The following is a 25,102-nucleotide window of genomic DNA, read 5'->3' on the forward strand; positions in this document are numbered from 1 at the left end:
ATTCATTCATTCTGAGCGAGTTGTGAAATAACACCAAATTTGAGTCATTTGCCGTGTCGACAGTTCTCTAAATTACCGAGGTAACTTTTTTTCCTCCCATCACACGCAGCTGTTTATAAGGAATAGTGTTTGTGAACATCTCCCTGAAATATCTATATTCATGTAATGTCGTTTTTCGGTGACGGCTACTCAAGGTTTCTGGGTTGTATACAGTACGTTCTGAAGTCTGTAATCACACTGAATCCAATCTTCCCATTCCCGAAATATTGCCGATATCAGCCAAGCACAAATATGTGTATGTGTATATGTATATGTATATGTATATGTATATGTATATGTGTGTGTGTGTGTGTGTGTGTGTGTTCATAAATCATAACATTCTCTCTGCCAACTACCCTACCCCCACCATTCTCTCTCTCTCTATGTCCTATCCTTGCTCTACCCCCTCCAAATATAGTGCTGCACCTGACTCCCACACCTCTCACACTCATTTTCCCCTCCCCTCCTCTCCCCTCTGTCTCTGGACATATCTGGACACAGGTTATGTGTGGATAGTGTTTGTCTCTGGACGCGTCGGACGGTATTTATAGCATGACGGGTAGAAAATGGATTTCAGACATTATTTTCGTTCCATATTCACTGTTATTGTTTGCAGAATTATTTTGATGAGACAGTATGAATTGTAATCAACGCTCCACTACACGTCTGTCTTCCCCTCTTCTCACCTCTCGCTGCCTTACCTTCCCCTACCCCTCCTCTTTTCATCTTGAAACGGGAAGTTATATATAAATAAGGCCACTGGACCTGTAGGTTATCTGGGCGCTGGTCTAATCTTGTGGTCTAAATGTGGTAGCATTCTGACTGATGGGTCTGGAGAGGAAGGTTTTTGAAGGAATTTATGCAATTTTCCCAAATATTTATTAAGTCTGCCATTTTGACACTCCTGGTCATGTGATCAGCAAGCCTTTTGCAATCTAATTGACATCCCTACCATAGCCTAATGTTGAAACCCAAATTTGGCAGCATTCTGACTGTTGGGTCTGGAGAAGAAGATTTTTAAAAGAAATTTACTAAGTCAGCCATTTTGACCGACTTAGTCATGTGACCAGAACGAGGTTTGCAATCCGTTACCAGTCAGGAGAGGAACATTGCTACCAAATTTCACCCGCATCGGCCAGGTGGTTTGGCCGGAGAAGTCAAAAGAGGAGACAGACGGATGGAGCGCGATGACAATACCTTATCTGGAATTTAAATTCCAGATAAGTTCAAAAAAGAAGAAGGAATAAACAGGTGTTTTGCCCATTCCCACTCTGCAATGCAGGTAGATGGAATAAAAATGGAAGAATCGTAACGCTTAGTGTACGAAATACTTGTTTCATTACCTGCAAAATTTAAGATGAACGAGATCAATAAAGTACAACATGAATGAATCGAATGTCATGTACAAAGTGCACTTCCCACTCTTTCATCAAAGTGTAGAGACAGCGAGCCATTGCTATGTCGCTATGTAAAGATAATAATTTTCAGAAATATTCCTGTAATCTGAAATTGACGGCAGCTCCCCATATACATGTTATAACTGCTGCACACACGATCCCATTTTACATTGGGATGACAAAACTTTTTATTTACTGAAACATTTTTTTTTGTGATGCCGACGCGTCTCACTCAACTCGTATTCTCTGCATGCAGAATCGATTGCGCTGCGGCTCATTTAGATGTTTTAGGTTCTATCGAGATATCCAGCAGCATCGTTTTATCACCTTTCTAGGCAAATCTCCAGGGCTGTGCTTTAATGCTGCCAGCCATTTCAAGGACATGGGAGGCACAACGGCATTTTTCAAACAGAATCAGAGCTAATTAGTCTGTAATTAACATATTTGCAGGGACTTGACATAGCATCGTCTGCCTGCAAGGGCAGGGAGTTGCAACTATCTTTCCCCTTCGGATATCTGCTATGGAAGGGAGTTATTTGTTCAGCTCAAGTGTGGAGAAGCTGGTTACCGATGATATAGTCTCTTTCTTTGTCATCAGCAATTTCAGATTTCTGTTGTTCCTCTTTATGTTCCTCCCAGCAGGGGGAGCTGTCGGCCTGTGGCCAACGTGGAGCTGTTGCTTTTCCATATTTTACCATGTCCAGCATGACTTCCTGTGCCATTTCCAGTCTTGCAGATATTTTCAATGTGCACACTGAGCTTTTCTAGCATATTCTCCATTCTATTACTCTGGATAACCATTTGTAAGTTGGTTATTTATTTACAATTTGCATCGTTAACATTTTACCCTTCACCGTCATTGCTGCAGTAATTTCCAAAAGCCTCATTTTTGTGTATGCCAGACAACGACTGTCGAAGTTGTGCGTGTTAATTTGCCTGCATGTATTTGTGGTTATGCGAGCTCTTCCACGAGCACTATTATTGTGTTCACATATACTCTATATGAGACAGATAAGAAAACAGATTAATGTCCAAATGCGAAAACAAAATAAAAGCTGTCATACTTTGGTTGGACACATCATGATTGGGGGAAGAAGAGGAAGAGGCACACCTTGTACGTGCCTGATGGATGGGGTAAAGCTACAATCAAACTGTCTCTGCCAGAGCTTTGGAAAGCAGTGCAGGACAAGGATGTTTGACAGAAATCTGATCATGAACATCACCAGATATCGAACACCACCTGATGGAACTAGATAACTGGTTGTAATAATTACTTCCAGTATGTGTGCATACCAGCACCTCTTAGCCTATACACCGCCCATTTGTAAGTATACAGGAATACGTCTGATTTTTTTTCCAAATTTCCCTTAAGCGAGTATTAAACAATGCTAGCGACTATTAGGAATGGGGGTTATGCACCGAATAAAGGTCACAGTTGGGCCGTAAGGGTGTCAGGGGCAATATTGCACACTACACTTGAAATTACACACAGGGCCCCAATATACAAGTTAGAAACAATCCATATGCAGTCCACAAACAATCTGATGTCTTTAAAAAAATCAGGCAGGCAATGGGATACATCATTCAGGTGTAAAAGTCTCATTTAAGCACCTTTATTTGTTAAAGAGCATTGCAACTGACCTCGAGGCCTAACAAGTCGAGACAGCTCGGATCCGTTCATCCGTGGGGGATGCGATAGGCATAGAAAGCCTCGATGACATCGGGTTTCCTCCAAATTTCTTGCAGTATGGTGTTAAACAGTCGCGACTGTTAAAAGGTAATCATACGTTGGACGGAATTGACTGAATAGTTTGTCGTTAAAATATTTATTTTTACTTCTGGTAGGTGCGCCTCACAAAATTGCCATGATAAGCTATTTATACACCTTAACATGGTGTTTGTCCAAGGCAGGGAAATCCCCTCGAGTGGGGCAAATTAAGTTGCCGCAACCTCTGTCGTGTGACCTGGCAAGTTTGGTTGAGATTGGATAAGTAACGGCTGAATGCATCATTGTCAAACAGACAGACAGAGATACAAAATTGTGTATTTTCGTGTCACGTGTCGAAAATAAAGATGGCAACCAGTGAGGTAATCGGCTAGATTTTGAGAAGTTGTCCAGGTGCACAGATTGATACAGTGAACAATTGTAAAATATCTGGTCATTAAAAACATCTGGCCTGTTTAAGTTTACAGATGGTTGGCTGCACAGTCTGGTTTCAAGTTAGTCACCAGTTAACTTTGTGATAAGCAAGTTCAGTTGCAAACAAAAGCCCAGGTAAAATATGAACAACCCTTTACTTGTATTAGTTTGAAATAGAGAGTTTAAATTCAGATTAATACTGCATTCTGACCAAGAGATACAAGAGGATATCCTTGATCACAAGCAAAGCAGAAAGAAAAGTCCACGTTTTGAGTGGGACCTTGTAGACTTTGAGCTTGTAAACTTTCACATACCATCCATACATCGGTAGAAAAAGCGAGGCCGAGGTACCCGGTATCCAGGCCGCTCATTTCCACAATGACCATTCCATTGTGTGTCCTGATGCCCACATAGAAGCACAAAGCAGAAGAGGGAAGGCAGCCCGATGGGGATCGCATGCATGTTGCATTCACCCCACAACCTCCAGCTGAAAACTGTTGCGAAAAAGGGAAAATGTTGTCACTGTTGTAGTTACCTAATTCTAAGAGCTATGTTCTTTGCTTTTAGCAGTACAAAAAAAAAAAAATCTAAAAAAAAGGATTATATAATGACTTTCCCAGTTTTATTAAAATTTATGATTACCTATTTTAACCGGTTCACTCCTCCACAAATCTAGAGTTAGAAGAGAAAGGTATTTAATTGTGGTCGAGGCCAAAATAAAGTTTGAGTTCGGGTTACGTGCACAACGAGATAAGGATGTTGGTACAGTATGTCGCAATTTTTTGTTTTGTTTTGTTACAAATGAGATCTCAAGCACAATTTCTTCTTTTTTCATTCAATGCCTGTACATACACACCAGTTGCACCCTAATTACCATCTTAAACAGTCAATAAAAAAAGATCGGTTCAGTTTGAATGTAATCTTGCATTTCCACAACGTGGGTAAACTGGTTTGGGGACAGAGGGAGGGGAGATGAAGGAGTGGCAAAGGCAAATTCTCATGACGGTGTTGTGTCTGGAACATGCTGCATCCAAATAAACTTCCAGAACGCAATGTTAAACTGAACCAAACGTACTAACACACGTGCCAAATGGTAATCGGTTCAGTGAGTTGAAGAAAAGGATAGCTCTTCTTACAAAAGGAAAGTTCAGCAAAGTCTATTCAGTGGGTTTGACACAAAATCCTTGACCATAAAACCAGTCTCACTGAGCCCATTACTATGGGTGGGGCATGTAGGAGCCACTGCCGGGTAGGGCATGTGGGGGCTCACTGCCAGGCGACATCCAAGCAGAGCTAAAATTAAAAAAAAGAAATAAAAAGAAAGGAGTTTAGTGAGGCCGGAGAGTGCGCAAAGCGTGGTCACGCAACAAACACTGGGAAAGGGAAGGTTAATGTGAGATCGCAATTGGTCAAAGCAAATAAAGGCCGAGGAGAAGACTGTGTTGGAACATTTTTAAAGTGTTAAAAGTCTCCAATGACGGACTGCATCATGCTCAGAGGCCAGGCCTGAAATGAAACAAAACCCCCAAAAATAATAATAAGAAGAAATACATAAGTGAAGAGAAAGAAAAATAATCGAAAAGTTTTTGAGGAAGTGGAAAACCTGCCTTTTGATAAGGGGCAGGTTACATAAAACAGTTAAAAACTAGAAGGGGAGCACTCAGGAGAGTGCAAAACCTCCGCCGCCAATACTGCTGGGTCACTCAAGTGAACCTTATATCTTATTCATTAAATATGATGTCAACAGTGCTGACAGTTATAGTTCTTTTCTCCAACATTTTTTTTTTGGGGGGGGGGGGTTGGAAATCACTTGAAACATGAAGAAATGCAAAAAAATTTTTTTTCTCTAACAATTTTTTTTTGGGGGGGGGGGGGGTTGGAAATCACTTAAAACATGTAGAAATGCAAAAAAAAATTTTTTTTTCTCTAACAATTTTTTTTTGGGGGGGGGGTTGGAAATCACTTAAAACATGTAGAAATGCAATTTTTTTCTTTTTGGGGGGGGGTTTGGAAATCACTTAAAACATGTAGAAACGCAAAAAAAATATTTTTTTCTTTTTTTTGGGGGGGGGGGGATTGGAAATCACTTAAAACATGTAGAAATGCAAAAAAAAATATAAAAAAATTCTCTAAATTTTTTTTTTGGGGGGGGGGTGGACCAAGTCCAAAATTTCATGGCATGATCCTTGGACCATACCCAACCCCCCCCCCCCCCCACCAAGTTTCGTCAAAATCCAGGAGTTTTTCCATAATACTGTTAACAAACAAACAAACAAACAAACAGAAGGATGAAAACAGTAACCTCCATCCATCTTTGAAGATGGCGGAGGTTAAAGACAAGCAGAGCTTAGCAACGAAGGGAAAGAAACAAAAAAAAATCATAATGGCCCACGCTTGAGTTGCTAATGACCACACAATAATCATGTGACAGTAGCTTACTGAGTATTTGTGGTCCAGATAATGGTGGAGGTTTACAAGCAGCCAGTTCTCGGGAGCACAAACCAAAGTAATATCGATGGAAAAGGGAAAGAGAGTCAAGGTTACGGGACAATTCAAGCAAGTAGAGTTTTGAGGTGAGATTGGGAGAGTTGAAAAGTCAGAATGCTTTAATACCGATTCTGTCAAGTAAATATGGAGAGCTACTCTCCGAGCCCAACCATCCTCGTTTTTCAGGCAGACTTGGGACCGCCTTTGGGGAAGCTGTTACAGTAATATCACATATGTTTACTGTATTGAGTGGTAAATAGTCAAGCCTTCAAAGGAGATAGGAAAATTGAGAAGAGTTTTAAACAGAGAGATCGAGTGAGAAGTTGAGTGTTAGAAGCATTTAACGCAACTCTATTACATTTGCCCCACTGAGAAATCCTGTCCAAATCCAAATTTATAGAAGTAGTTGTGCGAGAATGAGATGTAGCTTGAGCAAGTGAAGATGGAGCAGATGTGATAAATGTAAAGGAATGTAATGTTGAGTCATTAGCATACAAATGCATTTGGTTATTCGAAGAAGAAAGAAGATCATTGATAAAAATAAGTGTAGGAGACAGAACAGAACCCTGAGGGACAATGCTTTTTGGTTGGGAAGGAGGAAGAGGTTGAAATGTCAACAATTATGGAGATGGAACAGACAGACACAGACACAGACACAGACACAGAGACAGAGACAGAGACAGAGACAGAGACAGAGACAGAGACACAGACACAGACACAGAGACAGAGAGACACAGAGACAGAGACAGAGACAGAGACAGAGACAGAGACAGAGACAGAGACACAGAGACACAGAGACACAGAGACACAGAGACACAGAGACACAGAGACACAGAGACACAGAGACACAGAGACACAGAGACACAGAGACACAGAGACACAGAGACACAGAGACACAGAGACACAGAGACACAGAGACACAGAGACACAGAGACACAGAGACACAGAGACACAGAGACACAGAGACACAGAGACACAGAGACACAGAGACACAGAGACACAGAGACACAGAGACACAGAGACACAGAGACACAGAGACACAGAGACACAGAGACACAGAGACACAGAGACACAGAGACACAGAGACACAGAGACACAGAGACACAGAGACACAGAGACACAGAGACACAGAGACACAGAGACACAGAGACACAGAGACACAGAGACACAGAGACACAGAGACACAGAGACACAGAGACACAGAGACACAGAGACACAGAGACACAGAGACACAGAGACACAGAGACACAGAGACACAGAGACACAGAGACACAGAGACACAGAGACACAGAGACACAGAGACACAGAGACACAGAGACACAGAGACACAGAGACACAGAGACACAGAGACACAGAGACACAGAGACACAGAGACACAGAGACACAGAGACACAGAGACACAGAGACACAGAGACACAGAGACACAGAGACACAGAGACACAGAGACACAGAGACACAGAGACACAGAGACACAGAGACACAGAGACACAGAGACACAGAGACACAGAGACACAGAGACAGAGAGACAGAGACACAGACAGAGACACAGACAGAGACAGAGACAGAGACAGAGACAGAGACAGAGACAGAGACAGAGACAGAGACAGAGACAGAGACAGAGACAGAGACAGAGACAGAGACAGAGACAGAGACAGAGACAGAGACAGAGACACAGACACAGACACAGACACAGACACAGACACAGACACAGACACAGACACAGACACAGACACAGACACAGACACAGACACAGACACAGACACAGACACAGACACAGACACAGACACAGACACAGACACAGAGACAGAGACAGAGACAGAGACAGAGAGAGAGAGAGAGAGAGAGAGAGAGAGAGAGAGAGAGAGAGAGAGAGAGAGAGAGAGAGAGAGAGAGAGAGACTTGGAGATCAAACCCGATGCCACACTCTGCCGAAAGCTATCAAGGGCTACAACAAAGGATTATGCCTGGTGTTGGCTTAATGGTTAGGGTGGTGGGCTTGGGATCCTAGGGTTCCGAGTTCAAATCTCGCTCGGCTGTTGAATTAATACCAGGTGGGGTTGACTCTGCCTGTCATCCTTCCAAGGTCGGCAAAATGAGTGCCAGCTTGCTGGTATACTGTGTCGGAGTAGCGACCCGTCCAGGATTGTGCCCAATAGTCAAGGAGTCTGCTTCGGCAGCACCGACGCTCTGCACACAGTATGGTCCCAATGCATGGATGGATGGATGGAACAAAGGATTCCCTAAAGTCTTTCAGAGAAGACAACCAGACATTTGTAACATAGGAAAGGATATCACCAGTATATCATGCCTTGCAACAGCCGTACTGATGGTTAGAGAGAAGATTGTGATTCAAGATGCTTGAGGAAATGAGAATCAATAAGACGTTCAAAAATTTTGGAAACAGTAGAAGTCGGAGAAATAGGATAGTAGTTGGAAGGGTTTGAATGATCATTCTTCTTTAGAAATCGGCTGTATTAATGCATGCTTCCAGGAAAGAGAAAAACATTTAGTTTTTAACCAGAAGCGAAATAAACGAGCAAATACAGGTACAAGTTCTGAAGGACATTCCTTCAAGATACGAGGAGGAAGGCCATCGAGTCCATACGCCTTGCTTGTGTCCAGAGAAGTACTTTTTTAACCATATGAAAATGAATTGTAAGGAGAGGTATAGCATTGGTAAGGGGGGGGGGGTGGGTGTTGGAATGTTCGAGTCAACCAATATGGAATTGGAGGTGAAAAGAGAACCAAAAAAGAGTTGCTTTGCAAGTTGCAGATATAGTTATAGCATCATCGCAACTGAAAAGGGAAGGAAAGATAGAGCGGCAGAAGTTGGTGGAAATACTTTTGATAACGAAAGACCTATTATTGAAAGAGGAGAGTTTGTCACACTTCCTTTTGATAAAAGCAACGGTTTGATGAACAACATATTTGAAATGATTTCGAGCAGGGAAGGCTGCTGAATGCGAGTCAGAGGAAGAAGAGTTTTTCCAGGTCCAATGTGTCACATTCATGGTTGAACCAGGAATTAGAAGAGGAGATAGTCTTGAAAGAGAAGGGAATGTAAACCTCCATTCCTGTAATAATAACTTCAGTCATAGCTCTGCAGATGCAGAAGCATCACCCAAGGAGAGGACAGTAATCTACCCAAATGAAGTCAAATCTCATGTCTGCAAGCCAGTCCAGTCAGTGCTATTAAAGTGCCAATACTGGCATTTAGAGAGCATTTGGAGGAGGATGAGGAGGAGGAGGAGGAGGAGGAGGAGGAGGAGGAGGAGGAGGAGGAGGATGAGGAGGAGGAGTAAAGAGACATTTACAAGAGTGTGTAGCTATAACATAACAGACTGGAGGTGAAAAACAATAATGGACATGAGCGGGGAAGGTAAGTGATGCACTTGATGAGTACTGTATTTGTGAGACCGGGGATTAGCATTCCCAAAAAAACATGGAACTGTCCAATTTTAAACCAAAATAAATAAATAAACAAACAAACAAACAAACAAACAAACAAACAAACAAATAAACAAAGCACTGCAATTCCATGAGAAAAGTCCTCAAAATAAGGTCACAACTTCTTCTTTTTTTAAGGGTCACTACTATGTAAAAATAAATAAATAATTAACTATTCGGGTTTTAAATCGACCTGTTTTTGCCCCACACGGTTGAGTACACAGAGTGCTTCATTAACAGTGCACCTTGTGAACATATTTCAAGCAAAAAAACCCAGAACTAACCGGTTTTGAAAGCTCCGTGCTGTGTTGTGTGGAAGGAACAAATGGCGTTTGTTGGGTCGGAGGAGAAGTGGCTCCAGGTATTCTTATCAGCGGACCATGAACGGCCACCCAAAACACATCGTACTCTTTCACAAATGTTGCCCTTGCCAGAAAACAAAATGGAAAGTCATTAAAATGCATGCACATACATCATGCATGTTGTGATCATGCTCTAAAGGCCGAATGGTCTCCCTCGGAGCCTTTCAAAGCCCACAGACATGGATTTTCACCCACCGGAATCTAATGAATTCAGGGCCAGGAACAGATGGGGAATGCCAGAGCACATCGACACGAGATTTCTGATTTGAGCTTGCATGACTCACAGCATCCTGCAAACACATGCAAACAACCTGATTGATAAAGGATGATCTGAAATTTAATGATTCAACAATAAAAACAGCCTGAGCAGCGGTGACAGTTGTATCTCTCATGGCAGAACAAATGCACATTCAGATCATTATGGAACATGATCGAAGAGTATATTTGTCCAAGATAAGAAATACTACAAATCTCGTCCAAAGTTAAATAAACACACCCCAAGTGGATCTCTACAAAAGTTCCTTCTCACTGTTGATGCAGTAATTAAATCCATCAGCACAGCAGGGATGCATTGGTAGAATTGTGAAATCATTCAAGCACAGTAGAACTAAGGTTGCAACATTTAAAAAAAATTTTCCCGTAACTTATCTGTTCCGTTCTTGCACATGGCAGCTATCATTTCTTGGAAGCGCGGCTGTGCCACTCTACCAGTACACTGGTACTCATTTTGCCGACCTCAGAAAGATGACAGGATGAGTCAACACCACCTGGTGTCAATTGAGCAGCCAACGAGGCTTGAACCTCAGACACTAAGATCCTAAGCCAGCCACCCTAACCACTAAGCCAACACCAGGCTTTGTAACTTATTAAACAGTGGGAAATTGCTATTGAAATACCTTTTTAAAAAACTACATCCAGATTAGCAGTTTGGTTTCTGGCAGCACTTTCCTACAAATACAGGATAAGAATCATCATCATCATCATCATCATCATGTACTATGCTCTACACAGAGCAGTTTCTGGTGAAGCGGTTTCATGGCTCGGGTTTCAATTCTGGATGGGTCTCCACTCTGACATGCACACCAGGATCTTCAAATTTCAACGATGTTGTTGTTGACAGACTTAGGTGAACAATACTGCGCATTTCAACAGTGAGACTCGAACAGCGAAGTAACACGCAAGAGTCTTTCTTTGGCTTGTTACAACGTTATTGAGGATATCATGTGCTGCAGTTAACTGGAATATACAGCGATTTTTTTGTAGCCAAGACACATTATTCAGATTGCTTGGTTGCTTTGTGAAATTTATGTCGTCGTCAATGATACTTCATGCAATGAAATCAAGGCAAAGCAGATGTGCATTTGGCTCAATAACTGTGCCTTATCGAAACCCCAGCATTCTCACAAACTTCAGGTGGTCCCTACAATCCTGCAAGCCCACACATGGAGGTTTTGCAAGAGTAGTTGCAAAAAAAAAAAAAGGCATACTCTTTGAAGAATACCCAGGATGTTTAATGTCCAGAACTGAAATGCAGCCAGATTTGTAACATCTGAAGATCAGCAAACTCATTTCTGCTGCAACATCAAAACTGGGTATGAAACCCAGTTCCATTAGTCTGAACCAGTTTAGAATGGCATTACACAGAATCAACAAAGAGAAGAAAAAAAGAAAAAAAGAACAAAGAAGCGACCACGAGTTCTGCAAAAAAACACAGCATCACTCGATCCCCAACACCACACTTGCACAACACCAAAGGGGAACTCTACCAACCACATATATAAATAAATAACTTGTGGAGAGACAGAGAGACAGAGAGACATTCAAAAGGACTTAGATAAAATAATTTGCAAGCTTAAAAACACACTAAAAATGTTGCATATTCATAATATGCCTGGTGTTAGCTTAATGGTTAGGGTGGTGGGCTTGGAATCCCAGGATCCTGAGTTAAAATCTCACTCGGCTGTTGAATTAACACCAGGTGGGGTTGACTCTGCCTGTCATCCTTCCGAGGTCGGCAAAACGAGTGCCAGCTTGCTGGTATCCTGTGTCGGAGTGGCGACCCGTCCAGGATTGTGTCCAATAGCCAAGGAGACTGCTTAGGCAGCACCAACACTCCACACAGAGTATGGTCCCAATGGATGGATATTCATAATTGACTAAATCAAACAATGACCAAAAAAAATTAATAAATAGCAACTTACGATAGAGCAGTTAGGCTTGGAAAAGTGTCACAGTCAACCATAGTGCATCGTTGCCTGCAATCTGGCCACAAGTTTGACTTTGATGGGACCCGTGTCCGAGACATGACATCCAACAAACGACACAGGTTGCTACTGGAAGCACGGCACGTCAACACCTGAGATGGTGGTCCAGCTTGAGAGACTGGACATATCCACACAATACACACCTTTGATACAAAGGGCAAAAACTGGATGGTGCAAACAGCTGGATAAGGTTCAGCAAAAAATCAGCATCCCTCGATCCACAACACAACAACAAAGGGAAACTCAACCAATCACATAACCCACACAACATGTCAGCACGTCCAACCCGGACACGAACCCAGCCATGTTCGTGCCCCAGAAACACAAAAACAACAAGAACACCCACGCACTCACCATCACACATACAATACGAGATGAGCAAGTAATAAAATCAGAGCAGACCATCGATGATGTGATTTGATGTTTATTTTTCAAGGTGTGGCAAAATAAAAAAAACATTCCTCAATTGACCTAGTGCACCGGCACGTGACTGGAAAGGAATGGACGCCTCAGGAATAAAAGTGGACATGTGCCGAGACATGGGGTCTGTTGGCCTGAGGAAGCTCGCTGGGAAGTGGGCGAAACATTACCTGATACCGGGTCTGCTCTTGCTTACAACTTAAATTAGCAGAGTATATCGAGTTACTTTTTCTTCTTTTTAAAAATGTAAAATCTCATCCACCTCATCTTATACCACAATATAATATAATAGTATATGTATGTATGTCTGTATGTATGTATGCATGTGAAATTAGATACATATACTGTTATATATATATATATATATATATATATATATATATATATATATATATATATATATATACATACATACATATACATATACATATTGTTGCGGTTCTCGGAACCGCATGCATACAACAGATAGGTGTCCCAAGACAGTTATTCCATTATTATACGTGTAGATAGTCCCCTTCCTTTTGTTTAGCAGGACAAGGGAGTGCATTGCGATGATCTAATAGCTTGGGTTGTTTCAATCATTTTTTTTTCCTTCATTTCATCCCCACTCTTCTTCTTTTCTGATTATTCCTGAGGTAAATCAGTCACGTGCGCTTTCGCTGTAAGGTGGAGCCTCGTGGAGGCCAGCGTATGCGGCGCCGCGGTGGGGAAACTGCAGCGCCGAGTGATGTGGTGTGCTAGTTGGTGCTGGACTATTGACTCGAGCCTCCGATGGTCTGGGAAGAATTGCTGATTGCATTAGGAAGGCATGTAAGTAAATACTTAAGAGGCTGCACGAATGGTGTTTTTCACGGCACGGGAAACACGGCCAGCACGACGCCCATGCTACACGAAACACGTACAGAGGCCAATAAAGCCGACTCCACGCCATGTTGGGCAGGATACGAGAGTGTGGGTAGAAGCGACTTGTTTTTTTTTAACCTCAATACCAGACAAATATTGGTGTTCGCCCCGCGCACACGCTAGCGGAGTCGTGTGAACGTGAGCGCTGGCCACGCGAGTTATGGCGGAACCGTGCGCACTGTATGGAATGTGCTCGAAAGCAGATACGTACGCATCTCGTGAAACGTGCATGGATTTATCCATGGCGATGTACCTTCGGTCCTTGCTGGCAGCGGTGGATTCCCCACGGATGATGAACGTCTTCTCGTCTCTGCAGCCAGCGAGGCTGCGATCGAGCCAGGGCATGTACAGTGCAGGCCACGTTGGCGCACATGGAATGAGCGCGTTGATCGAAGCTGGTCGAACGCCCAAGCGAGCATGCGGGACCCTCAACCGGGAGTTTTTGTGGGATGATTCACGTGCCAATTTCGGTATGGGCGATTCATGTCATCTTGTGGGTTCGGAGCACAATATTGCCGCTGTTTGAGATGGCCTTGCTGGAAAGGAAGTGAGGCGGTTTCCGGCCCAAGCTGGTGGGCCACGTGAGAGGTCGGGGCCAATCGGAGCGCCCGATTCCGGTGATGACGTTTGGATTCGGCATGGGGTCTCCGTCTCCCCCCCCCCAAGCTGTGGGCCCCATAAAGGTCGGGGCAGTCCCTCTTTCCCGGTCGGTCTGTGTTTCCTGCTCCACGACTCCGCCTCATCTCCACCCATGCCTCGCCGACACCGCCACGACCCGCCTCCTGCTCCTCGACTCCGCCCGCCTACCTTATCCTGCCTACTACTCCACCCTCGCCCTCTGGACTCCACCCCTTCTCCACTCAAACTCCTCCTTCATGAACAGTCTTCACACGTGCGGCTTGCGCCAGAGACAACGTGCCCACTGTCGGGTACCGCACCCCGGAGCATCCCCCCCCGAAACGTATTGGTGGCACGTCGTGCTATCGGGTGCACAGGTACCAAGATCATAGCCTCAACTCCCCCCCCATCCCCCCCTGGTTGCAAAACTCCCTCTTCATCGGTGTGTGTTTGTGTGAGTGTGAGAGCTGGCACCTGTCTGCTTAAGCAAAACTGCAGAATATTGTTATCGTTATTTGTTATTATTATTATTTTCGCGTTAAGTCTGCTCTTTGTCCCCTTTTGTAAGTTGTCTGTTTATTGTCACACCACACACTTCTTCCAATCTCTGCACAACACACCCCAATAAATCTTCACTGTGTCACATATCTTTCCTCACCTGCTTGTAAATAAATTAATATTATTAGGAATGTTCCCTGCTCATTTTTCATCATTTTCATTCCATTGATCCAGCATGGTCCGAATCCAAGTTTAGCCGGGACTTTATTCCCAATGATCCGTTCCTTTTAGCCGGTACGTCCTTGGCAGTGTCGCTCGGCTGCATCCGGTCCGGAAAAGTGATCCGATACGGTAGAGTGATCCGGTTCGGACAAGGTGTACCGAGGGCGTGTTCCCCGGTAATTAAATCACACGATTAATTAGGTAACCTGATTAACCCATAGACGGGAGGACCCTAGGTCACGTGGTTGAGTTATTGGTGTCCACGGTCGGTTAAGCGACCCGACGCGTCACGGAATTTTCCGTGTGCGACGGCCTACAATTCAGGGGAGTCTGGTGGGAACCGGATAGCTTCCCCTACCTAGTGGTTTTCTCACCCGACCCCCAACAATATATATATATATATATATATATATATATATATATATATATAAACATACATATACACATACATATCATACATAACATACATACAGGGTGTCCCAAAAAAATCTACTCCCATTTTGGCTCCTCATAACTCATTGAATTTTTCATTTATTTTCAGATCAAATTGACCCTAATAAGGGCAGAAGTACGACTTGGGGTTGAAGAAAGAAAATTTATCATAAAGTGCTACTGCAAGCACGAAAACATCATGGAAGTGCAAAGACAATTAAGACATTTTCACAAAGATCCACCAACGCGACGCACTATTGCTCACATCCGAGATAAGTTTGAAACAGATGGAACTGTGCATGACGTCCATAAGGAGCGTTCAAGAAGACCACGGTCATCAACCACCCCCGCAAAGGAAAATCAATTGTTGGAAACCCTTCACTGATCCCCACGGAAATCTGTACGCCAAATGGCTCATGAGACAGGAATCCCAAAATAAAGCGCCCATCGCATTTTGAAGCGAATTAATTGGAAAATTTACATTCCAAAATTAATCCCCGCTCTAAATAAAGACAATCCTGACCGGAGAGCTGAATTTTGTGAGTGGTACCTGGGCAAGTGCGAAGAAGATGCAGCATTTCCATCCAAAATTGTTTGGAACGATGAGGCCAGCTTCAAGTTAAATGGCTCAATTAACCGACACAATTGCACCTACTGGGCTCCTGAAAATCCGCCTGTTACTCTGGAACACCATTTAAACTTACCAGTGGTTACTGTGTGGTGTGAGATATCAGCATTGGGCATCCTAGGGCCATTCTTTTTTGACCAAACTGTCACTGGGGATGTTTACTTAAACTTGCTGCAGGAATCCGTTGGTCCACGTGTTGAAGAGATTCTTTCAGCAAGATGGAGCACCTCCCCACTACCACTGTGATGTAAGGGCCTATCTCGAAGCAACTTTTCCGAACAGATGGATTTGGCGAAGAGGAAGTGTTGAATTCCCTGCACGTTCCCCAGACCTCACTCCAATGGACTTCTTTTTATGGGGATATCTCAAAGATGAGGTTTACGGCTCAAAACCAGCAACAGTCGATGAGCTGAAAGAGGAAATTGAAAGACAATGTCTTGCAGTTCCAAATGAAATGATTCGTAACACTGTTGAATCCATTGGTCCGCGTTATCGGCTGTGTTTGGAACGTGATGGTCGTCAGTTTGAACATTTGTAAACATGTATTAATCCATTTAACCATTAATCTTGTTTCCAAGTCAATAAACAACGCATTTATTATCATTTGAAGAGCGAACCAAATAGGAAAGAGCAGACCGAGCCACAGGAAATGTTTCATTTGTGATCCATGAACTTCCTCAAGTCTATCATGAAACATGAACATGGACACACGCACACAGTTTTATTCCCTCACTCTATTTTCTTCCTTTTATTTTTAATAAAAATAAAAGCAGAGAAAGGAGGGACTTGACAAAATAAATAATTAATAATAATAATAATAATCATAATAATAATAAAAATAACCAGAGTGGTGTCAAAGCCACCCAATGCTCGCCTGTTTATACATTTATCGTTTTTAAAAGACTAGTCTAATAATGTTTTTTATAAAGCATTGCAGTGAAGTCTGATCCAAATAATTTTAAAGCAATATATGTATTTGTATATTGTAATCAGTAAAAATAGTGTGGTAGATAAAAACATTAGAAAGGAAATAACTTGCACCAAAAACTTTAACATTTTCACGCTTCCGCTGATGCTCACGCCGGGGGTATCGCTATAGCTCTCTGTTCTTCGAACAGGCGAGAGCTAAAAATCAAATCAAATCAACAGTTCCGAATCATTTCTCTTTTTCCAAGTTATACCAACCAAGGAACTCTTCTGCATACACAATTGCACTATCTGCATTCTCTTCTATCAAGGATGGTGCAGATGTCCTGATAGTTTCTAACATCCATTAAATATACACTCGTACGCAAGTTCTCACATTTGGTTGATGACATTGAAGAAGTTGTGCTGCAGAATCGAGCAAGCTGAACGAACCAACGGATTTGTCAAGGTCAGAACCTTCCTCAAAAGCTCGAAGAAGAAACCCTTTGAAGTTGATGTTAATCCCCAGAAGATGCACTGGAAAAAAAAATACAAATAATTAAAAAAAAAAAAAAGGTCAAAACAAATTTGTCCACAAATTACATGAATGCAGACATTTGTCTGGGAGCCAACATGTATTATTGAGATATATGTATTGTCCTTTGCCAAAACAAGGGCGTTCTATATTTCAAGCAGTCAAATTTAAACCAACTCCAAGCCAACTACCACCTAATATCAAAATTTAACAATATTGAATTCAAAGACCTCTAAAATTAGGTTCCATTAAGCTAAAGGCCCGGTCACACCTTGACGTTTTAGCCAACGTATGCCGATTTTTGAATTTTTTTTCTAAAACGCTGCCACACGTTGAATACGTTATGGGTAAGTTTTGCTAACATTGAGAGCACGCTGAAAAACACTGCCATACGTCGTTGTACGTTGTCTTTAAACGTTGTACTTTTTGGTTGTCCTCAAATTTTTTCATGCTTGAAATTTCACGACGTATGCCGGCATATGACTCACACGTTCCGCTACGCTGGCCACAAGTTGTATGCACGGTCTGCGATCGTTGACAGACGTCAACACATGCTACTTGTAAGTTAATCATAAGTTGAGACATGCCGAGGTAATGTTTAGCGTACCCGAAACTTATTTCTAACCTATGATTAACGTGTTGTTGGCACGTTACGCGATCGTTGCCACACATCGACAGACGTTACTTTTAAGTTACTCATAGGCTGAAAGACGTCGGTATAATGGATCGTCCTTGCGTCAGCGTCCACGGCCACGGCCAGGACACTTATTTGCAGCATTCTTCAAACTTTTCTTCGGCATGACGAGGATGTTCACACTTCGATGTCTAGCTTGGCTATGATTCCAATTGTCCATCAGCAGTGTCTATTTAAAATAGTCGAGTTTGAGCGTTTTAACACGTTCAGAAGAAACGCTTCAAATTTCCAAACCCCAGCGTCAAAAAACAAAGGCGAGTGACAGCAATTTAAATCGTTCATTGTAAACAATGAAAATAGTTGAGTGGTACCGTTTAAAAGTCGTTGAGTGTAAAAAAAATCCAATTGTTGAGCGCAAGCGTCTACTTTCAATAGTGGAGATGCAGCCATTTAAATCGTTGACTTTATCATTTAAATCGTTAAACGCAAGGATGATCCATCATAACCCACACCCTGCCCCTCACACTCACCTACTACTGCCAACATGAACAAACTACGACTAATACTAATACTAATACTGATAGTGATACTGATACTGCTGACATGGACTCAAATAGGACTCGAAAACACTGTTGGGTTCCCCTTTTATGAACACCATTTTTATATACCAATTCCCAAAACCGCTGGGAACACGTCTTTATATGGCAGTTGTAACCTAGAAACACGTTCATTTATTTTTTTTTGTCGACCGGAAGACGTCATTGGAATACGTCTACATACGTCGATGTGTGTTGGGACTACGTAAAGAATTGGTTCAAAGCACGTCAAACATAAGTTAGAAATAAGTTTCGCGTAAAAACGACATTACCGCGACGTGTTTCGACTTATGAGTAGTTTATAAGTAGCCTTTGTGGACGTGTGTAAGCGTCCACATATCTTGTGTAAAACTTATCCCCATCGCATGCAGAACGTGTGTCATACGCCGAGTACGTCCAAAAATTTTGAACATGTTTAAAATTTCTTGACGTACTCTACTTACTACGACGTATGATAGCGTACTTTAGCGTTCTACTCACGTACACCAAACTTACTCATACCGTATTTGACGTGCCCCCAACGTTTTAGACACATTTTTCTTAGGTTGGCATACGCTGGCAAGATCGCCAAGGTGTGACCGCGATGTTGACACTTCCATTTCTACGGCAGTTATGATTCGAATCGTTGTGCGTCAGCCTTTTAATAGGCTACGTCACGACATCGTTGGCGATGCGTGCAACGCGCTATGCCTAAGTTAGACTATCGTTGGGCATCGGTTGTGAAGGCCGACAACAGGTTCAGCATTCGTTGGTATAAGTTATCTATAACACAACGAAACGTTCTGTGTCCCTTACCAATGCGTTATACATAAGACCAAGTCGCTCTGAATACGTCCGAATCTTTATAAAAAAACATCAAAAGTTCAACGTAAGCCAGCGTTTTAGATACATTTTAATACGTTGCCATCGCTGGCTAAAACGTCAAGGTGTGACCGGGCCTTTAAGAGATTAAAAGCATATAAAAGCATCAGTGTCAGAGGCATGTGATGGGTGTACATCACAGATGTTCATGCACTTTTGGATTAAAAATATTATAGTAATAAAAAAAGGTTTAATGCACTCTCCTGCAAAAAAAAATAATAAAGAATTAAAAAAAAGAAAGAAAAATGAAACAAACTAGAGAGTTCATAGAACATGATACCCCACACAGTGTTCAGTTTCCTCACTACAATTCACAGATTGGTGTGTGTGTGTGTGTGTGTGTGTGTGTGTGTGTGTGTGTGTGTGTGTGTGTGTGTGTGTGTGTGTGTGTGTGTGTGTGTGCGCGCGCGCGCGTTTGTCACGTGACTCCTCCTGTAGTTCTGACCCAATTACACCCAGACTTCCAACAGAGGTCAGCATGGCCCCAATTAGTGCATAGGGGTGCACTGGTCTTGGGGAGGGACACAAATTCTCGATGTAAATGTGTATCATGTAGCGCCGCCTCCAGGTGTGAGAGGGTATTACAAGTCTTCACCATTTACAGTACAGTACAGTATTCCTGTCCACACGTTTTCCAGTGCAGTGAGGCGTTTTGAATTACATGCAGTAGGTATGTTTTTGCTTCGTGCACGTAACCCGGGTTATTTATTTTGCCTATACACAGCCCAAATGAAAGGTACGAGTCAGAAGAAAATGTTGCGTGCTTGGGACAAGATCACCCACCTGCTCGTGGGTACTCTGCTCGTATATTAAATGGGGAATGCATTCATGACAGAAAATAAAAATTGAATGGAAAATTTTCAAATAAAGAGTGAATTAAAATACTATTACAACAAAATACGATGCATCGGGGTTTGGTCGTAGTCTATTAACTGTGTAGTCCAAGGCTGCAAGTAGCATCATTGACTGAGGGTGTGGCAGTGCTGCTTATGCAGTGCTCCTGTAAGTTAGAGTAGCAATTTGGAATTTGCCCAGGATGCTGGAAATGGATCTTTATTGTCCACCAACTAAAACACCCAGTTAAACATCTGGTGTTTGCTTAATGGTTAGGGTGGTGGGCTTAGGATCCAAGGATCTTGAGTTCAAATCCTGCTCTTCTGTTGAATTAATACCAGGTGGGGTTGACTCAGCCTGCCCTCCTTGTGAGGGTGGCAAAATGAGTACCAGCTAGCTGGGATGATCGAGCCATGAGTATCCTGCGTTGGAGTGGTGACCCATCCAGGATTGTGCCCAATAGCCAAGAAGACCACCTTGGCAGCACTGATGTTGTGTACAGAGTATGGTCCCAATGGATGGATGGATGAGAGATGGCACACACATTGATTAATCACCATGCCTGTGAAACAGAGGGATGACAGTTTATAGTTGGGTTGAGATTTGAACCCAAGCTTCACAGATTAGAGTGAGTGTGCACACCTCTTGGCCATCCTGCTGTTGAGTGGGGATACCTTGCTTTGTCGCCAATGAAAACATTTTTTTTTTAATTCCCTCTCTTAAACTCGTAGTTCACTTTACTCATTCTAATTCTCTGAAATATTTTGCCTTCCAAATTTTGGGGATTTCCCCACTTAGAACAGAGCTGTGGCGACCCACTGCTCACACCTGCTTTGAAATTACTTTTGTTGCATCAATGAAGCTACACTTTCAGCACAATCCTTAATCTTTTATCCACACAATGTAATCATCATAACAGTAGGGAAAGTTAAGTTTAATACTTTGGAAATTTCACATGTTCTTGTGTTAATATGGAGAAGGTAGGACCATAGCCTTACTTAAATAAATATGCTTATACACTTTGTTTTAATAAATGGTAATTTCTGAACATTTTCAGTTTTCAACACTTACTTAATCCACCAGATCAGATCCTCAAATCTGAAATAATATTTTCATTATATACTTTAATCAGTCCGTGAGAGTAGATCGTGTTTCCAAGGCAAGGTATTTTTAGTAGGCCGAATCAAAATGGCGGCTAAAACCCAAATGAGATGAAGTTGGACCGACTAAGGATAAGCCTTTCATGAAGGTGAGCAGTTAATAGTCTTAAAAAGGGTGTTTAAATGTACCTAAACACACAGTTTTCATTCATGCACTCCTTTGGAGTCCCCATTAGTATGCCTGCAAAGTTTTGGGCTGTTAGGTTTCATTGTTTTGGAGTTATGGATGGACACACACACACCATCATTTGCTGGGGATGCTGCTGTGCTGGTAACAGTGCTCCCTGTATGTTAGAGCAGGTATTTGGAATTTGTTCAGGGTGCCGGCAATACCTTGCCTACTCTTTGTGAAGGACGGCGTGGGATTTTTAATGTCCATCAAATAATGTTGGCAGATGACGCCCAGTTTAACATCCATCCAAGGGAGCTCACAAACAATGCATGACCCTGCCTGTAAAACACCAGGATGACAGTTTATAGCTGGGCTGAGATTCAAACAATTAGGTGTCCAATCTGATGTCAGTGGCACTACATTACGAGTAAAGCTAAACCGTGTGGATGAAATGCTACTTTGTTGTTTGTCCAATTGACTTGGCACTCAGTCAGCCTCTCGTCCACCTGACCCTTTCCTTTTGCACTCATCTAACTCTCCGGTTTGACACACCATGGAAGTCCAACCAATGTCAGCGTGGAGAGTCGCCATTGGGCAGTGCATCCACAATCACGGGAGGCCAGCATAATTGAGGGGAGGGAGTTGAGATTGGATGTATCGAGGAAGACAAAAGGGAAGCAGAGGATAAATAAATTTCAAGGGAAGAAGGAAAAGCTCAATGCTGACATCCAAAAATAATCCACCTCTTGGCCCACTCATATATAGATACATGTTTATGGGGGGGGGGCACAACTACCCACAGGGTGCACTCAGACGAACACGTCCAAAAGGGGTAGCAACCACACCCCCAGAAACTTTGCAGAAAACAGTCCATTCAACCGAATACTAATGAGAGAAAACTCGTCAAAGTGCTCGTTAGTGAAATATCAACTGCTTATTTACAATTTATACACTTCACACAAATTGCTCAGATTATTTTAAACCTGTCCTTAACTGGGAGCATACACAAAAACAATTTTTGATTTCTAAAACCAGGACAGCAGTACAGTATGTGGGTGTATGAAGGTCAGGTAGGTATGGGAGCATGTGCCAGAACAGCACGTCACTGCGTCCACTTTCCGTCGGTACTCCAGGGGCCTCCGTCTGGCCATCCCCCAGGCAGATGCCAGGCCCATCCCCATCTCCTTGAGATGGTGGTCAACCTGCTGCAACCATGAGGCACGTGGTCAGCCCACTGGCCTCCTCCACTCATGAGACTCCCTCGCTGAGAGAATCTGGTGAGCAGGATCAGCATCAGGAAAACGAGCCACATGTCCATACAGCCGCAACTGACGCTCACGGACTATGCAGGTAACAAATCTCATCCGAGTCTCTCTCAGCAACCGCTCGTTGGACACAAAATCCGACCAGTGATAGCCAAGGATTCTCCGGAGAGACCTGGTACCAAAGGAATTAAGTCTCCGTCTCAGATCCTTGGTCAGAGTCCAAGTCTCGCACCCATAGAGCAAGACTGGAAGTACCAAGGACCTGAAGACTCGGACTTTCGTCCTCCCGCACAGGTACCGGCAGCGCCACACCCCATGATCCAGTGAATCCATGACTCCCCAGGCCCGACCCAGACGTCTATTGACCTCTGACTCGCAGCCAGCAGAGACATGAATATCACTGCCAAGGTAAGTGAATCTCTCCACAACCTCAACATCCTCACCACAAACAGACACAGACAGGACAGCAGCATCCAAGATGTCACCGAAAGCCTGGATCTTAGTTTTGACCCAAGAAACCCGTAAACCCAGCGGCTCCGACTCTTCATTCAGCACCTCGAGGGCCCCCAAAAGGATGTCTAAAGTTTCCACAAAGATGACTGTATCGTCTGCAAAATCAAGGTCCGAGATCTTGACATTCCCAAACTATGCACCGCAGCTTGATCTCTCCAACATCCTCCCTAAAATCCAGTCCATACAAGTGTTGAAAAGTGTGGGGGCAAGTACACATCCCTGACGAACTCCAGTAACAACTGGAAATAAGTCAGAGATGGTACCACCACACTTCACAGCACTCTCAGTACCAGAGTAGAGTTCAGACATCAGATCGATCAGTTTTGGTGGCACCCCACGAAGACCAAGAATCCTCCAGAGGACATCCCGATTCACTGAATCGAACGCTTTACAGAGATCAACATAGGCTGCAAGCAGCCCCTGCCGAAACTCTCGTCTGCGTTCGGTGAGGACACGAAGAGCAAGGATACGGTCAATCGTTGACCTCTTTGGTGTAAAGCCTGACTGCTCTGGACGCTGGTGCTCAAGCAGATGGTGGCGAACCCTATCAAGAATTATCCGAGCAAAGACCTTTCCCGGCACTGAGAGCAGCGTCACCCCTCGGTAGTTGTTGCAGTCTTGGCGATCACCCTTCCCTTTCCAGAGAGGGACAACAAGGCCCCTCTTCCAGTCAGTTGGGATGATGCCTGTGTTCCAGGCAGAACACAAAAGTTGATATGAAAAAGTTGATTCAAGCATGTGATGGTCAACTTGAGAGTGTAGTGAGCAGTAAAGGTAATGACAACCATCTTTCAACAAAGCAGTTTATGATAGATCTGACAGTGTCATGAGCAATAGAGGCAGGTGAAACTAATTTACAAAGGCAATCACCAGCGTGATAAATGATCCGACAGGAGCGAAGGTCTTGCAGGAACAGCACAATCCCAAAGGTGACCACAAAGCAACCTCACAATGAAAGGAAGACCTCCCGGAGTAGAACAAAGCAACATCACCAACATTTCTTTTTTTTGGTCTGCTTCCTCCATCTCTTGTCACCGTCTTAGCACCACACGTCGATTCTCAAAAAGTATTCACTCCATTTAGATGCAACTTGGTACGAATCATCTCTGCATGATGCTTTCGCACAATTGTTCAAACCATCGGCTAATTTACATATTTTGTGGGTCATCCACGCCGACCAGTAGTTCTACCAGGTGAGCCCAGCGTCATTGCCTCCATTTTTTTTTTTTTATAACAAAGCATTGTAATAATACCAAGACCTTCGAAACACAATGGACATGCATTTTCCAAGTTTTGGTTTCCAGTTTCTTAATGGGAGGGGAGACTTTGCTGTGAAAGCCCGATGGACATTTAATGTGATGACTGTCTTTTATCGCCTGTTTATCAAAATATAACGAAGGCTTATTTATTTTCTCAAGCTTGACACACTAAAAATAAACTCATTATGGATGCATGTCTTTTTCATCAAGCTGATGACAATGTCCAACGGGTTCTCCAAGTAGTGATTGTTTGAGGAAGCTAGAGAAGCCCCTCACTAAACCCGTCATCTTCCCTGCCAGGAGATTGTTAATGTGATATGAACAACCATGACAGGAATAACTCAGAGCAGTGTTCCTTCTTTGTATCTTCTGAAACTCTGTTTCATGCCAACTGTGAATGCAAGCGGTTGCAGTAGCTTTCACTTTTTACAAACAATCTTTCAAAAGCCTGCTTTTCCATGTCATTAAAAATTTATATACAACTCACCCTCCACTAATAAGGAGGATTTATTCAGGGAATTTTAATGTGGCAAAGTAAAATATGTTGCAAGTCGAGCAACCAGTGTGACC

General features: G+C 43.1%; 1 protein-coding gene across 4 annotated transcripts in view; it reads right to left on the reverse strand.

Moving 5' to 3' along the window:
* The window catches only part of FRRS1 (ferric chelate reductase 1), an 88,734-nt gene that overhangs the window by 39,815 nt on the left and 23,817 nt on the right, over positions 1-25,102 (reverse strand). For all 4 annotated transcript variants that reach the window (XM_085885934.1, XM_085885935.1, XM_085885938.1 and 1 more), the window contains 4 exons: positions 17,161-17,300; positions 10,068-10,162; positions 9,795-9,936; positions 3,891-4,070 (listed from right to left, as the gene is read on the reverse strand). In XM_085885934.1, coding sequence (XP_085742060.1) covers positions 3,891-4,070; positions 9,795-9,936; positions 10,068-10,162; positions 17,161-17,300 — 557 coding nt within the window. The remainder of the gene's footprint in view (positions 1-3,890; positions 4,071-9,794; positions 9,937-10,067; positions 10,163-17,160; positions 17,301-25,102) is intronic.

The sequence above is a fragment of the Eptatretus burgeri genome, chromosome 6 (genome assembly GCF_056783735.1).
Source record: "Eptatretus burgeri isolate ZD-2024b chromosome 6, Ebu_testis_v1, whole genome shotgun sequence".
NCBI lineage: Eukaryota > Metazoa > Chordata > Myxini > Myxiniformes > Myxinidae > Eptatretus > Eptatretus burgeri.